The 15,477-nt window shown below is 57.6% G+C and overlaps 1 protein-coding gene across 1 annotated transcript in view; it reads right to left on the bottom strand.

Moving 5' to 3' along the window:
• The window catches only part of NBAS (NBAS subunit of NRZ tethering complex), a 99,012-nt gene that overhangs the window by 23,998 nt on the left and 59,537 nt on the right, over positions 1-15,477 (bottom strand). Inside the window, 7 exon segments of the mRNA XM_031949614.1 lie at positions 7,793-7,903; positions 8,279-8,508; positions 10,061-10,198; positions 11,043-11,119; positions 13,145-13,268; positions 13,556-13,669; positions 14,219-14,386. Coding sequence (XP_031805474.1) covers positions 7,793-7,903; positions 8,279-8,508; positions 10,061-10,198; positions 11,043-11,119; positions 13,145-13,268; positions 13,556-13,669; positions 14,219-14,386 — 962 coding nt within the window.

Raw genomic sequence — 15,477 nt, 5'->3', positions numbered from 1 at the left:
GTCCCAAAGACAGAAAGTCATCCCTCCCCAGCCCGGGCTCAGGGAGCAAAGCCAAGAGCCAGGAAACAGCGGAAACCATATAACCAATCCCACTGCACCGGAGGCCAGAATCACCATCTAAACCTTCCGCCTCCTGATGGGAAACAAAGTGCAAACATCCTTAGGAACATCACAAACCGAAGGGCGGGCACTGGAAGGCAGAATCCACAGTCACAAGATGGAGCAATGACTGATAAAAGCTTGGGGATGTTTTCATCAGGGTCACCAAATTCTTGCCATGTCCAGACTCCTCCAAGCTTCCGGGCCCTCAAGGGCAGACCAGAGTGGGAGCAGGGGCAGGTGGGCACCGTGCCCATCCCTGCCCCCGGTGGCGTGGCCCCAGCCCACATCACCACAGTGGGAGATGGTTTGGTCGGTCACCCCGTGCCATGAGACAGAGAATGGGAGGCTGGCTCCCTGTCACAGGCCCAACTCCTCAGAGACGAGGAGGAGGGACTAACCAGGACTCTCTCATGAATCGAAGGACCGCATAGCTGCGGCCTGCCCCTGCAAAGGTCCCCCTGACAAGGCGGGGTGCCATGACTGCAGCACTGGCCCATCTGACTGATGGGAAATGGAGATGAAGCAACTTGGCCAGCCCCACCTCTCCTGGACAACATCCCTGGGTCTTTGGCAAATGCAAACGGAAAGACTGCAGGTCTTGCCCACAAAGGCAAAGCCGAATGTCCAGATGTATCGGGAATTAACCCAAAATCGTTCTGTTCCCAAAGTCACTAAAAAACACTTCAAATTAAGTCTGAAAACGGCAGGAGCGGGAAGTGGAGCTTGCAGAAAAGCCAGCGAACTCCACGAACTCCATCCGCACCTCCCTGAGACACAAAGCCGGTGCCGTCCAAGCCCCACAGAGATGACCCAAACTACAGAACCGACCCAGGCCTGGCCCAGAGGAGACGTAAGACCTCCCCCTGCCCCAAAGGGAACCGGGCCCATCCTTCACCCTGACGCTCCATGAGCCACAGCACGAGTGGATCTGCCACACAACCTAACTCCTCCAGCTGGAGAGTGATCTCAACCTCAGAAAAAAAGTGCAAAACTGCCCCCCATTCTCCTTCCCCAGGTTTTAATGAACCCACAATTTAGTCTGTCATTAGCGATCTCGGGCCCCTATTCCAGGGGGGATCCTCTCTTGACCCACCACGAATCAGACCCCTCCTCCTCCAGGAAATCACAGCGCGCGGCGGCTTTCACAGACGCCCGTGATCAATGGCCACACATCGGCCTCCCCCGGCAGAAGCTGCTCTCCCCCCACTGGAGCACGGGCTGCAGTCCAAAAAAGCGTCCCATGGATCCACGCGCGGGGGGCTGCGGCGGGTGCCGGGCGGTCACGGCCAGCTTTCCGTCAGCCAGAGAAATGATGGCCCCCGCCAGAGCTGAGGGCCTCACTCCCCACCAGGCTCCGTCATAAAGCGGCTTACACAAATAGGGAATATTTGACTATCAAAGATTAACTATCGGCATAAACTGGCTTTTAGCAGCACACAATGCACAGGGCATGAATTATTAATCCTGAGCCCGTGATTAAGGGCTCTGTAATGGCTTCCAGCTGTCAATCACGCCAGGAAGGAGCCGGATTCACAAAAAGCGCGGGGGGGAAGGGCGCACTGCAATTACAGGACAAATAATTTATTTAAATGTATTTAGTCTTGCCGCAATCTGCAGTGAATACTAACCAGCAGCGCGGGGAAGGGAGCGCCCGCTGCCCTCGCTTCCCCATCCTCCGCAATCCCAGCCGTCAGTGACTTGTCAGCAGCCTCTCATGGGGCCGGGCACCCCCAGGCAGAGGAAGGCCAGATGGACGGATTGCAATGTCCGGCAGTGATGCCCGCTGGGCTGCGCAGGACTAGGCTGCTCTGAGGCTCGGAGAGCATGGTGCCGACCCCCATGAAGCCCCCCAAGGTGGCCCACAGTCCTTGGCCCAAACCGGCCCCCAGGACCTCAGAGAGCGCCCAGCAGAAGCTGCCCTACAGGCCACAGCTTCTCCAACCTCGGGGTTCTGAGCTCGGGCTAGCCCACCTTGTACGGGGAGGGGGGAAGCAAGGGAGGATGAGGCTGCACAGACTTGGGGGGGGGGGAAGAAGAGAAGGAGAGAGACAGACAGAGAGAAACAGAGACAGAGACCAAAGACAGAGAGAGACAGGGAGACAGAGACAAAGACACAGAGACAGAGAGACAGAGACAGAGACAGAGACCAGAGACAGAGAAGAGAGAAGAGAAACAGTGAGCCTCAATTAGAGTGAGCAAACGTTCGGGCTCCATGCTCATGACCAGCCAAATCCCTCCCTGTGTCTGGCCCCAGTTTCCCCATCTGCAGCCCAATGGCTATTGGGAGGACCCCAAGGAGCTCCATCAGTAAAAGTTCTGCTCTTGTCCCCTTCTAGAGGTGCTGACTCGGCTCCCTGTCGGCACGGGCATATGAGCAGGGCCTCCAGGTAAGAAGGGAAGTCTGGAGCGGACGGAGGGCCGAAGGTCTCTTTCTTGGCAGACCCTGGTTAAACAGAGGCTTACAAAGAAGCCTTTCAGTGACTGCAACCACGGCGATTTGAGAGCACCTTCCATGGACACCTGTCTGTCCATCTGAATCCTGTCCTCCCCACAGGAAGGACTGGAGGCCCCCTCATCTCCCAAGCCGGGGCTGGTCTCACCTGTGCACTCGGTGGCCATTTCTGCTTCCTCTCTAAGCCCCTGGGGACAGGGTGCAGGGGTCAGGACATATGGAGGAGGGGCCCCTGTTCTAGAGCTGAAGAAGCTGGGAGTCAGGCCCGTTTCTGCATTTCTCATTTGTAGTCAGGACCAAATGAGGTTTCTCCTTGAAAGCCCTTGGGCTAGTTTTTGCACAAACAAAACTAATGCAGCCACAACTAGAAGGGGAGCAGAGGGCTGGGGGACCAATTTTACAGCCAGTTTCTGACAAAGGCCTCGTTTCTAAAATACAGAGAGAACTCACATTGATAAGGACATAAGTGCATTCCCCAACGGATAAATGATCAAAGGAATTAGACAATTTTCAGATGAAGAAATTAAAGCTACTTCTAGTCATATAAAAAAATGCTCTAAATCACTATCGATTAGAGAAACACAAAATAAGACAACTCTGAGATACCACTACACACTCCTCAGACTGGCCAAGATGACAGGGAAAGATAATGACGAATGTTGGAGGAGATGTGGGAAAACTGGGACACTGATACATTGTTGGTGGATTTGTGAAGTGATCCAGCCATTCTGGAGAGTGATCTGAAATTATGCCCCAAAAGTTATCAAACTGTGCATCCCCTTTGATCCAGCAGTGCTACTACTGGGCCCAAAGAGATCTTAAAGGAGGGAAAGGGACCTGTATGTGCAAGAATGTTTGTGGCAGCCCTGTTTGTGGTGGCCAGAAACTGGAAACTGAGTGGATGCCCATCAGTTGGAGAATGGCCGAATAAATTGTGGTATATGAATATTATGGAATATTATTGTTCTGTAAGAAATGACCAACGGGATGATTTCAGAGAGGCCTGGAGAGACTTAGAGGAACTGATGCTAAGGGAAGTGAGCAGAACCAGGAGATCATTGTACACAGCAACAAGACTATACAACGATCAATTCTGATGGACTTGGCTCTTCTCAGCAGTAGTGATGTGACGATTCCAACAGACTTGGGATGGAAATGCCATCCACAGCCAGAGAAAGCACTAGGGACACTGAATGTGGCTCAAAGCATAGGATTTTCACCTTTTTCTTTCTTTCTTGTGTGTGTGTTTTTTTTATCCTTTTGGTCTGATTTTTCTAGCATGACATAACAAATATGGAAATGGGGTTAAAAGCCTGCACTTATTTAGCCTCTGGCAGATCACTTGTTGTCTGGGAGAGGGCCAGGGAAGGGAGAAACATTTTAGAACACCAAGTTTTACAAAAATGAATGCTGAAAACTGTCTCTGCACATGTTGGGAAAAATAAAATACTATTTTAAAAACAGAAAGAAAGCAAGGTAGCGCTCGGCTGTCCCAGAACAGGCCAGCCCTCCCCAGCCTCCCTCGGCTCTCCCAGCCAGGGTGCTCCCAGCGGCACGTCCTCCCCTGGGCACCCTTACAGACGCTTCTCCTCTGGACGGCGCTGACCTCTGGACGCGGCTGCATCTCCACGCCCAGTGTTTGCTGACAGAGGCCTTCCGGGTTCCTTTGAGCTCTGTTTTGGCAATTAATTCCCACTGGTTTAACTTCTAAATGAAATCACGTATACGCTCAGGCAACCTTTGGTACTTTAAAAAAAGAAACTTTACAACCATCAACACAAGGAAATTTCTGAGAACACTTTTAGGGACCAAAGGAAAGACAGAGAGCTCAGAGTTGGAAAGCATGGCAGGGGCATCGAGCCCTAACCGGTGGTTAGCAAGGCTAAGAGGAGCACCTCTGGGCCCACAGCAGAACTCTGCCTCAGGACAGCTGCAAACTGACTGTGGGGGGCCCCTGCCCAGCTCCACGCCACAGGCCCAGAGCAGCCAGAGGGAGGAGCGTTCCTGATCACCAATGTTCCCAGGCAGGGGCGCCAGGGGCAGAGCAGCCCCTCAGTTCTAGCCTCCAGCCCAGGCTTTGGGAGGCAGGCCAGGAATCTCAAGCCAAAGGGGAGGCTGCACTTGTACTCCATGGACCATCACAGCTTTCAAAGTGCCCCCAGGGCCTGGGTCAGCAGCGTCTACTCTTGTCCAGTGCCCAGCCTTGGCAGGCAGCCCCAGATCAGGACCCTTTGGGAGCAATGGAAGCTCAAGGTCCCCAACCTGTCCCTGAGATGCAGAGTAACTCGCAAGCTCAAGAGATAAGCAACAGGACCAACCTCCACGAGGGCCAGAGTGTCCATACCCAAATGTCAGGCCACAGGCTGGAGGAATGAGGAGACAGAAGATGCTCGTCATCATGAACTACTCCGGCCACGGGAGACTCAAGACACAAACTCAGAGAAAATCTCAGAGGAAAACTCAGCTGGGATATTATCAGCCCTGATTCCCAGAAGACAGCAAGGAAATGTGAGGGGTTAAGGGAAAAGTCAGAAAGAAATGAGAGCTGTGCAAGAAAAACTGCAGGGAGAATTGATAGCTTGGACGCCAGGGCACCAAACGTGGGCAAGCCACAAACTCCCTGAAACTCAGACCAGCTCAAACGGAAGGAGGGATTCCCCAAGAGGTCACAGGACATGAGAAAATGATGTCAAAGACTAAAAAAGAGGGGAAATGATGTCAAAGACTGAAAAAAAAAGAAAAATGACATCAAAGACTGAAAAAAGAGGAAAATGACATCAAAGACTGAAAAAAGAGAGGGAAATGATGAAAAAGACTAAAAAAAGAGAGGGAAATGATGAAAAAGACTAAAAAAAGAGAGGAAAATGATGTTAAAACTGAAAAAAAGAGAAAAGTGACATCAAAGACTGAAAAAAGAGGGGAAAGTGACGTCAACAACTGAAAAAAGAGGAAAATGATGTCAACAACTGAAAAAAGAGAGGAAAATGATGAAAAAGACTAAAAAAGAGGAAAATGACATAAAAACTGAAAAAAAGAGAAAAATGTGACACCAAAGACTGAAAAAAGAGGGGAAAGGGACATCAAAGACTGAAAAAAGAGGGGAAATTGACGTCAAAGCCTGGAAAAAAGAAAGGAAAATGACGTCAAAGACTGAAAAAAAGAGGGGAAAGTGATGAAAAAAAGAGAAGAAAATTATGTTAAAGACTGAAAAAAGAGAGGAAAAGTCTCTCAGAGCAAAAGCCGCAGCCCTAGAAACCCCATCGGGAGAGAAAACGCCAGGATTGCCAGACTGCCTGGACAGCAGCACAAAAAAGGCAGTTCCCACATTCTATTATGAGAAATCTTACAATAAACCTGCCGCGATCTCTTGGAGAAGTGGAGGAAGAAAGAGTCCACCAGTTACCTCCTGAGAGAAACCCCAAAATGAAAGCTCCAAAAGGCGAAGTTCAGAGCTTCCAGAAAACAAGAGAAAGGCCCGCGAGCAGACACAAGGACGGCCCCAGGATCAGGGAGCTTGCCACGCCCAAACTCACACAAGACTTATCAGCTGCCACCAGGAAGGGGCAAAAAGCCCGAAATACAACGGCCGAGAACAGCTGACAGACTGAGCTTACCATCACGGGGGGGAAGGGCTCCCGGCGCTCCTGAGCACGGGCACAGAAGGACCCTCCGGGCCAAGCCCAGGAGCGAGGGGAAGCAAAGGGGGAGGTGGAAGGAGAGAGCAGGACCACGCTCCAAGGTGGAGACATGACACGTGGGTCTGCTCTGGCTCCATTCATGAGACAAGGCCCGGAGTCACCACAACCTGATGACCTTGAGAAAAGAACGGACACACTGAAATCCAAGCTCAGGGTCCAGAGCTGCCAAAGTCCTGGTGTTGGGACCAGTGCTGAATGCTCAGGCTGTAGAGCCAAAGCCACCCTCCTGTTGGGCAGGGACAGCACAGTCGGGGGGGCGGGGGGGGAAACCCCCTCCCCCTCCCCACAGTCTGTGCTTGCTCGCTCCTGCATGGGGAGCCCTGACTAAGGGAAATGTAAACCTCGACCCAGGGCACCAGCCAATGGGGGGGGCAGAGTGTGTGTCCAGCTGGCGCTGCCCCTCCTTCCAGGGGAGCCTGGTCTCAACCCCTGGGACGCTTGCTCTTCCAGCTCCCCTGCCAGGGGACCCCCCCCCCCCCCGTACTTCCATGCTGCTCTGGGGCTGGATGCAGTCACCAAGCGCAGCGGACAGAGAGCGCCCGCCCTAGATTCAGAGGATGCTTGTGGCTTGGTGACGACCCCCCCCCATCTGTCTCAACTTCCTCCCCATCTGGAAAATGGGTTTCATGACACCAGCTGTCTCCTGGGGAGACTACATCTGTACAGAAGGTGCTGGGAGCACAGTAGGTGCTCCACCATCCCAATTATGACCCTCTTGAGAGCCCAAGACAGAATCCTCCCTGGATCCACTTGGGCCCTGACTCTAGCCACCTGGGGCTCAAGTAAGCACTGTTTTAGGATGGCAGCCGGGTGGCTCAGTGGAGAGAGCCCTGACATCAGGAAGCCCTGGGTTCAAATCCAGCCTCAGACACTCCCTGGCTAGGGGGCTCTGGGCCAGTCGCTTAGCCCCGTCTGCCTCGGTTTCCTCATCTGTAAAATGGCCAACCTCTGTAGCATCCCAGCCAAGAGGACCCAGTGAATAGCCCTGGCATCCTGGGGTCCACGGACCAGCAAGACCAAAGGGAAGGAGGAGACAGCAACATATTTGAAAGATGAGGGACGCCAAAGGCGTCTGTTGCTGTGACCCAGGCGACAGCAATAAGGGGATGATGGGGGAGGTAGAGCGCAGTTGCACGAGCCGAGGGAAGGGACCAGACCCATGTTGGGGGGGAGTCACGGGGTTCCCGAGTGGCTCCTGACCCACAGAGCTCTGGAAGCGCCACCTTCTCCATTTCCCCGCGTCCACATCTCCACGGACCAGAATCTGCCGCGGGTTACACGCTGACCCCCCCAGCCCTCTGGCTGCCCCCAGGCCGCTCCCCTCAAATGCTGAGCCCGGAGCGGGGGTGTCTTGTGGGGAGAAGCCGGATCACAGGCCGTGGCCAGACTGAACCCAGGGGCAGGGGAGCGAGAGCCCCTCCACAAGTCCAGGAGTCCACTTGTCCAAAGTCCTGAGCCCCCCGAGCCCCTCCATGCCTCCCTGAAGTCTAACTACAGACCGGCAACGACCCAGGGCCTGGAGGAGCCAGAACCTGCCTACCTGCTGTCGGTGAAGAGGAACTCCAGGTGGGTCATGTAAAGCTCCCAGCGTGGCACGTTGTAGCGCTGGGCCAGGGAGAGGGCCACGTTGTAGACGTTGCTCTCCAGGGTCCTGCATGGGTGGCAGCCCAAGGGAGGAAGGACAAACCCGTCAGTGCCAGCGAGACCCCCACCCTCACCTGACGCCGCTCCCTTGGGAGAGCCCAGAGCTGGCACCACAGACGGCACCGACTGACAGGGTCCTGCTCGGGGGTCCTCGGCCTCCTGTCGGGGTCTCACAAGAGTGCTCAGCCCAGCTCCCAGGTCCTGGGAGACATTGGGGACTACTGCCAGCCCCCTTCCCCTGTTCTCCCCTCCGTCCTCCATGGAAGCCGGCCCCCGCAGAGCCCAACATCTGGCCCATCCCGCCCCACGGCCCCCACTGGCTGCTGCCCCCACCCCTGAGCCCACAAAAGGCCGCGAGCCAAGGGGACGAGGACACACTCACTCGGCCAGCCCCAGGATGGTCTCCCTCTTGTACTGGTCGTCGGCAGCAAAGCGGGCCACATCCACGCCCTTGCGCAGGCCCTGGAGCAGCTGGGCCTGGGTGAGGTCCAGCAGTCGCTCATGGTAGAAGGCCAGCTGCTGCACCAGCCCCGCGAGCTCCTCGGGCCAGGCCCGGCCGTCCAGGCCGGAGACGTACTCAGTGACCGTGCGGATGAGCTCACTGGGATCGGCCTGCAGCGCCCGGGAAACAAGGGGGAGAGGTCAGGCCGGCCGCGGCTCAGGGACCCCTGCCCCCGCCTTTGGGCCACACAGACGGTCAGCCCCACTTTGGAGACTGGGAAAGGAGGCTGGGAACGGAGGAGCAGCAACACCGGCCTGAGCGTCCAGGGCCGGCCACTTGCGGACACAGGGCCCTCCCTTTGGGCCTCGGATCCTCATCCGCCAAGTGAAGGCATCAGAGTCCACGGCATCGGAAGGTCCTCCTGGGCTCAAGGGGCAAGACTGGGAGGAGCCCAAGGTCTCACCTCCCCATTCCAGGGCTCAGAGCCTTTGCTCCCCACCATCCCTAAGGAGCTTTACCCGGCCGGCCGCTCTCCTTATTCAGGCCCTGGTGTGGGTCCCTGGGCACTGGGTGGGCAGGAATCTTATCCCAGAATCCCTGAGGCTCCAGGAGGATGAGGAGCCCTCCTAAACTCCGCCCGGATCCTCCCCACCCAGCAGCTGCACAGCATCCCTCAGACTTGGGCAATGGTGACAGTCACAGTCATTTGGGAAGGAAGGGAAGGAGAGAAGGAGGGAGGGAGGAGGGAAGGAGGGAGAGGGAGGGAGGGAGGGAGGGAGGGAGGAAGGGAGGAACAGAAGGGAGGGAGGGAGGGAGGGAGGGAAGGAGGGAGGAACAGAAGGGAGGGAGGAACAGAAGGGAGGGAGGGAGGGAGGGAGAGGAGGAAAGAAGGGGGGAGGGAGGGAGGGAGGGAAGGAGGGAGGAACAGAAGGGAGGAGGGAGGAGGGAAGGAGGGAGAGGAGGGAGGGAGGGAAGGAAGAAGGAAGGAAGGAAAGGAAGGGAGGGAGGGAGGAAGGAAGAAGGGAGGGAAGGAGGAAGGGAGGAAGGGAGGAAGGGAGGAAAGGAAGGGAGGGAGGGAGGAAGGGAAGAAGGAGGGAGGAAGAGGAGGAGGAGGGAGGAAGGGAAGGAGAGAGGGAGGGAGGGACGGAAAGAGGGAAGGAGGAGGAAACTAAGGAAGGAGGAGGAGGAGGAGGAAAGGAAGGAAAAAAGAAGGAAGGAAGGAAGGAAGGAAGGAAGGAGGGAGGGAAGGGAAGGAAAGAAGGGACCGAACAGGTCATAAGCAGTGGGTGGAGGTCAATGGGTCGGTCCTGATCCAGATTTCTGCTTCAGCTCCATCAGTCACCAGGACGGCCCAGGAGGGACTTGGGCAGAGGACTAACGAGCCAAGCTCCTTCTCAGACGCTAACCAATTACTTTCTTTTCCGTTCCAGCCTTGTAAAGAGGGGAATTAAAGAAGAGCTAGAGGGGACGTTGGAGCCCCGAAGGCTGTTTCATTCATGCAGGGAAATGTCACCTGTGGAAGGGGCCTCCCGGCGGGAAGAGGACCCGGCTCCAGAGGGACCGCTCAGTGTCCCGGCCCCCGGCTTCCCTGCCACCGAGGTGAGCGGGGGCTTTTGCACTCCTTGGGCCCCCATCCTTCCCCTGTCTGACCGCCTTCGAACCCTAGCAGGCGGTGTGGGAGGCACGACCAGTGGGGGTGCGGGGGGAGCCCTTAGCACTCACCCTGTAGAGCGGATGGCAGCTGTCCTTGAAGCAGGGGAGCAGCAGGGAGTAGATGTGCAGGCTGTAGTAGAGGGCGGCCAGCTGCAGGCACAGGGCCGACGGCGGCTGCTTCTCGAAGCACTTGTTGGCATCTGCCTCCTGCGAGGGAGAGGCAGCGACTGACCGTGAGCCCGTGGCACCCACAAGGACCGTCCACTGCTCAAAACCACCCCGCTGGGGCCCAGCCCAAGGGCAGATGTCAGCCCGGATGGCTCTGGGCCATGGCCTTGTCAGAGGGTACCTCACAGGGGCTCTCCATGGAGGCCCCCGGCTCTCGGGCTCTCCCTGCCCCGGCCTCCCTCAGTCTCCTGTCCCACTGCTGCCAGGGGCATTTTCCTGCAGCACAGCTTGCCCCCCCCCGGCTCCCTACATCTCCCCCCCACCCCACTTTGCCCGGGGTTCCTTCCCTCTGCGCTGCTGCCTCCTGTATCCCCCTCCTCCGGCCCATTGCACCCCAACCGCCCCCTCCCTGAGAACCTTGCACTGTCTCCATGGCTTTTGCACCCCAGTGTACGGGGCTTCTGGAGCCCAGGACAACCCTGCTCCTGCCTGGCCCCCTGGGCCCCCAGCTGGGCACAGGAGGCACATGTGAGAGCTGCTCCCTGGCTGAGACTGCGGCCACTGGGGGAGCTCGTCCTGTCCGAGCTCACCTGAACTTGGCAATAGCCCCGTGCTCACTATTGTACACGGGTGATAACCTGCACCACTGTCGTTTTCATCACCATTGTTCTCTCGGCCCCAGAGAAGATGCCCGGTTCTAAGGGGTTAAAGGCCCGTCCAGGCCCTGGGCTCCGGCGCGGGGGGCGAGATTCCCGTCCAAGTCTTGCTGCTCCCGCCCCAGCCCAGCAGCTGGACTCAGAGCCGGACGGGCCCTCGCCCATGTGACCGCTGCTGGCCTCAGTCAGAGCCTGGGAGGGGCCTCGGCCGCCCTGGGACCACTCACCTGCGGCAGCGCGAGCAGATAGGCCAGGGCCAGGGTCATGTCGTGGGGGAAAGCGTCGCTGGCCAGCCGGAGGAGAACTGAAAAGAGAAGCGGCGCGGGGTGACTGTCGGCCCGGCAGCGGGTGACCCATCCCCGAGAGCCTTGGTCGGGGGCCACCCCAGGAGGGCGGGGGCTTGGGGACGCCCGGCGAGGGCCCTGGTGTGGGGGAAACTCCATGGGGGCTGTGCCCCACAGGGGTCTGGGGGGCCACAGCCAGGGGAGGCCACCCCTCACAGGGGGCTGGCCCCCACCTGTATTACACTTGGAGTCCCCCCCCCCAGCCCCACCCTAGCTTAGAATCATCTCTAGAACATTCTCACTGATTTTTGGGCTGGATGTCCCTCTCCCCCTGGGCAGGACTAAAGGCTCCTCGGGGGCAGCACCCCGGCCCTGATCCCTTCCCCCAACCTTGGGCACAGCTGGCAGGAGGGCAGACGACAACATGGTTCCGGGTCTGCCACGCTGCCCAGCTGGTGGCCTTCCTACACGGTCACAGAGGCAGAGGAAAGCCAGTGTCCTGGTGAGTGCCCAGGCCTGGCCAGGCCAGTCCCAGATGAGGGACCAGACTCCTAGCCCAGGCCCTTCCGCCTGGCGGGGCTTGCCTGGGAGCGCAGGGTGGGGATGGCCCAGGCTGGCCCCCTAACCAGTGCTGACTGATCGACTGACGGCCAACCAACAGGCTGACCTTCCTGCACCCTGAGGTCCAGCACTGGAAAGGAGCCACAAACAGAGGCCTAAGTGGGACCCCCCGGACCAGGGACGGGGCGCTCTCCCTTCTCAGGTCCTCCTCATGAAGGCAGAGCTTCCACTCTCCCCAACAGTTCCCGGAGGCCCCACAGCCCTAGGAAGGGTTTCCCAGGCGGAGGCAGCTGCACCTTCATCCACGGCCACACGGCCTCGGCCCCGCTGAGGGGGAGCCGTTTTCCAGCCCAATCCCCGGAAGGGGGAGCCCGGGCCCGGCGAGCCAGCCCCGGTGACCAAGACACAAAAAGGGCAAACCCGCAGTCCGTGTTACAGGAATCCAGTGCCCAGATAAACGGAATCAGAGGAAAGCAACGGGAAATACTCTGAGTGCGCCTGGTGTGTCCCGCCAGCTAAGAGCACAGAAAGGACCATGAGGGATGCCAGAGAGGAGAGGAGATCGCACATGGGGAACGGCTGGAGAAGCGGGGAGCTGCCGAGCCCTGCGGGCAGCAGCTGCAACTGTGCCCCGAGGCCGCCCTGCTCTCTGGCCCCCATGAGGTCTGGTCTGTATCCAGAAGAGATCCAAGGAAAAGGGAAAAGGATCTATTTGATGATATAAATGCAGCTTTTTGTGGGAGCAGAGAAACTGGAGGGGACGAGCACCAGGGAGGAAATGGCTGACAAGCTGTGAGCCTCCGGTGCCGCGGGAGAGGGGGAGGGAGGTGGTGGCTCCAGAAAAGCCGGGAAGACTCCCACGAACGGACACAGAGAGAAGAACACAGCCAGAAGAACTTGGGCCACCGCAAGGCCAGGGATCCTCGCGGAAAGAGCGGCTCAGTCTGATCCGGACGCAACTCCCAGGGACTCGGGGCGAGGGATCCCGGCTTCAGGAAGAGCCGAGCGAGCGCCCGGGCAGCCCGGAGCATCCTTGCCCCTTCTCGATGCGGCTCGCTCTCTGACAAAGAACCTCTCGCTTCTGACAAATGCTTGATGTTCTGAGATGGTCGCAGGGGCCGAGTCCGGGAACTGCCACGGCCTCCCCAGAGATAGACGGAGGCCCAAAGGGCCTGCATTGGAGCCCGCCTCAGTGCCGGCCTTGGGCCCCTCAAGAACAAGCTCTGAAGGTGGCTCCTCCCTAACAGGGGCTGCACATTTATTAGCCGCCAACTGAGTGCATGATCAGCCCGTTCTTGCCTCCCATGAGTGAGCGACGCCGCAGGCCCCTGCTGGGTCTCCCCATGTCCCCACTCCCAGCCCTGCCTCCGACTGCCAGGCCCCAGAGGAGGAGCCGGAAGGAAGCCAGGCCGTGACTGCCACAAGGGGGGGACTGTAGGGGCCAAGGCCTCGGTGCCCAGGGGCGGGCACTGGCCCCCTCTTACCTTCAGTGGTGGGGAAGCCGCCGTTGGCCTCGCTCCTGGTCTCTGCGAGCTTGCCCGTCCGCAGCAGGACCTCGGCGAAGCTCTCGGCGCCGGTGTGCTGGTACGTGGTGTAGGTCACTTCAGCCTGGGGGGACGAGGAGCCCAGGTTAGGGGTTTTCCTTGGGGGGGCGCTGACTTCACTTCGGGGGCCACGCCCTCTGGGGCTGCATTTTCGGGGCCGTTTGGCCAACAGCCTCATTTCCAAAAACAGACTATTTGGGGGACCCATGAAACCCCCTTGAGTGACCCCCAGACCTGGCAGCGGGGGCGAGACCCTCCCTCAGCAGGGCCTGGGGCTGCGGCCACCCTCAGGAAGCCCAGGCCCTCTGGTGCCCTGAGGAGGTCAGAACAAGCGCTCAGGGCCGCACTCACCTCGGAGACAAAGGGATTGGCCAGGAGGGACTCGTAGAAGGGATGGCAGCCCTGCTTCTCCAGGCCCGCATTGGCGCCCGCGCCCCGGCCATAAACGTCGCAGAAGTCTTGGCCCTGAGGGGGTCAAAGTGGAAGAGGAAGCGTCAGGGGCTCGGCCCAGGGGATCGGGGGAACCCAGACACAGGCAGCATCCCCGTCTGTGACCCAACGAGAGAGAATGGGGAAACACGGGGTTGAGCCCTGCCTGAGGGCAGCTCGGGCCCAGCAGACATCAAGCAGCTGGCACACGCCCAGGAGCCAGGGCACCCACACAGCGGGCACATGCCCGGGAGCCAGGGCACCCACGCCAGGCATGTGCCCGGGGCATCCTGTGGGAGTAGCTGGGCTGGGCGGCCGGGGGCACGGCAGCCAGGGAAAGCTCAGGCCCCTGCTGCGCCTCAGGCGCTCACGAAGCTGCTGGAAAGCTCACGTCCCAGGCTCCGAGGTCACCCACAGGAGCACGGCCCCAACAGCCCACCCAGGAGGGAGAAGAATGGCTCTGAAAGATGAGCCCGTGGCAGGGGCCGGGGCCCGGGCAGAGGGCGGGTGGGCTGGGGGAGAACTCGGGGCCCGGGACCCCTAGGGAAGGGGAGGGAGGGGGAGCCTTCGCGGGCAGCCCCTTACATGCAAGGGCCGCAGGTACGCCAGGGACTTCTTCCACCACTGCGCGTCGCTGACGGCGTGCAGCACGGCCCTGGTGGTCGTGCCCGTGTTGGAGAGGACCTTCCTGGTGGTGGCCGTGGTCCAGTGCAGAAGGTCCCCCGAGTGGCTGCTGGGGGGGCCGGCCTCCTCCTGCCCAGGGGAGAGGGAAGCTTGAGACCGTAGAGCCCGGGCTGGGGTCAGCGCGGCCGGACACTAAGGCTCGGCAGGGGAAGGCTCCGTGTGGCCCCTGCTTGAGGGACCGGTCTCACGGCAGCCCCGCCAGGGCAGTCACCGAGCCCAGCCTCTTACTCAAGTCCAGAAGGACTAAGAGGGAAGCGCTTTACATGACTGTGCGTGGAGACCCTGCTGTCTTGGGGGGGGGGGGGGGGGGGGGGGGGGGGGGGGGGGGGGGGGGGGGGGGGGGGGGGAGAGAATCTGGAGCTCAAGATGTTTTTAACTGTTTAAAAACTTTGAACATGTAATCGGGGGGAAAATTAAATTCATACCTATTTCTAAAAAGACTGAGATGGAAAATGAAACAAGACAAAATATAGAAATAATTAGTTAATTTGATTTTTTAAAGGAAAAATAAATAAACTACTAGTATCAAAAAAGCAAAAAGGATTCTTCTGCAATGAATGGAACAGGAAAAAAAAAAAGGTATTAAAAACTCTTATACACAATCACGCACCAGCAAAACAAATTATTTTAAATTGAGGGTTCACAAAAATATAAAATTAAGAGTAACAAAAAGAAAACAAGTCCTAGAAAGAAAAATTAAACAAGACATAAATAAACTATTATAAAGTACACTGAGATGAGATGAATTCATATGGCAATTAGATATTTAAATGACAATCCTTGTGCTACAGACAGAGAGACAGAGAGAGAAAGAGAAGAGAGACAAAGAGAGAGACAGAAAGAGACAAGAGAAAAAGAAGAGAGAGAGACAGAGACAGAGACAGACAGACAGAGAGAGAGAGAGACACACACAGGAAAGGCGGGGAAAGGGAGGGGTAAGGGAGCTCATGAAACCAGAAAAAGAAGGCACCTTGCCAAACTCAGGTCCAGCCAGTTCGAAATCTATGATTCTACTTTTTTGAAGAAAACTAGAATCCTGATTCCCTAAGCAAGGGAAGGATACCAAGAAAATTTTGACCAATATCACACATTAACTTGATATTAAATTAATATATATAGAAATAAAGTAATATGTTCAAAAAAGTATTTTTCTATGAAAT

The sequence above is a fragment of the Sarcophilus harrisii genome, chromosome 2, assembly GCF_902635505.1.
Source record: "Sarcophilus harrisii chromosome 2, mSarHar1.11, whole genome shotgun sequence".
Classification (NCBI taxonomy): domain Eukaryota; kingdom Metazoa; phylum Chordata; class Mammalia; order Dasyuromorphia; family Dasyuridae; genus Sarcophilus; species Sarcophilus harrisii.
The sequence above is the reverse complement of the archived record's forward strand: the minus strand, read 5'-3'. Positions and strand labels throughout refer to the sequence as shown.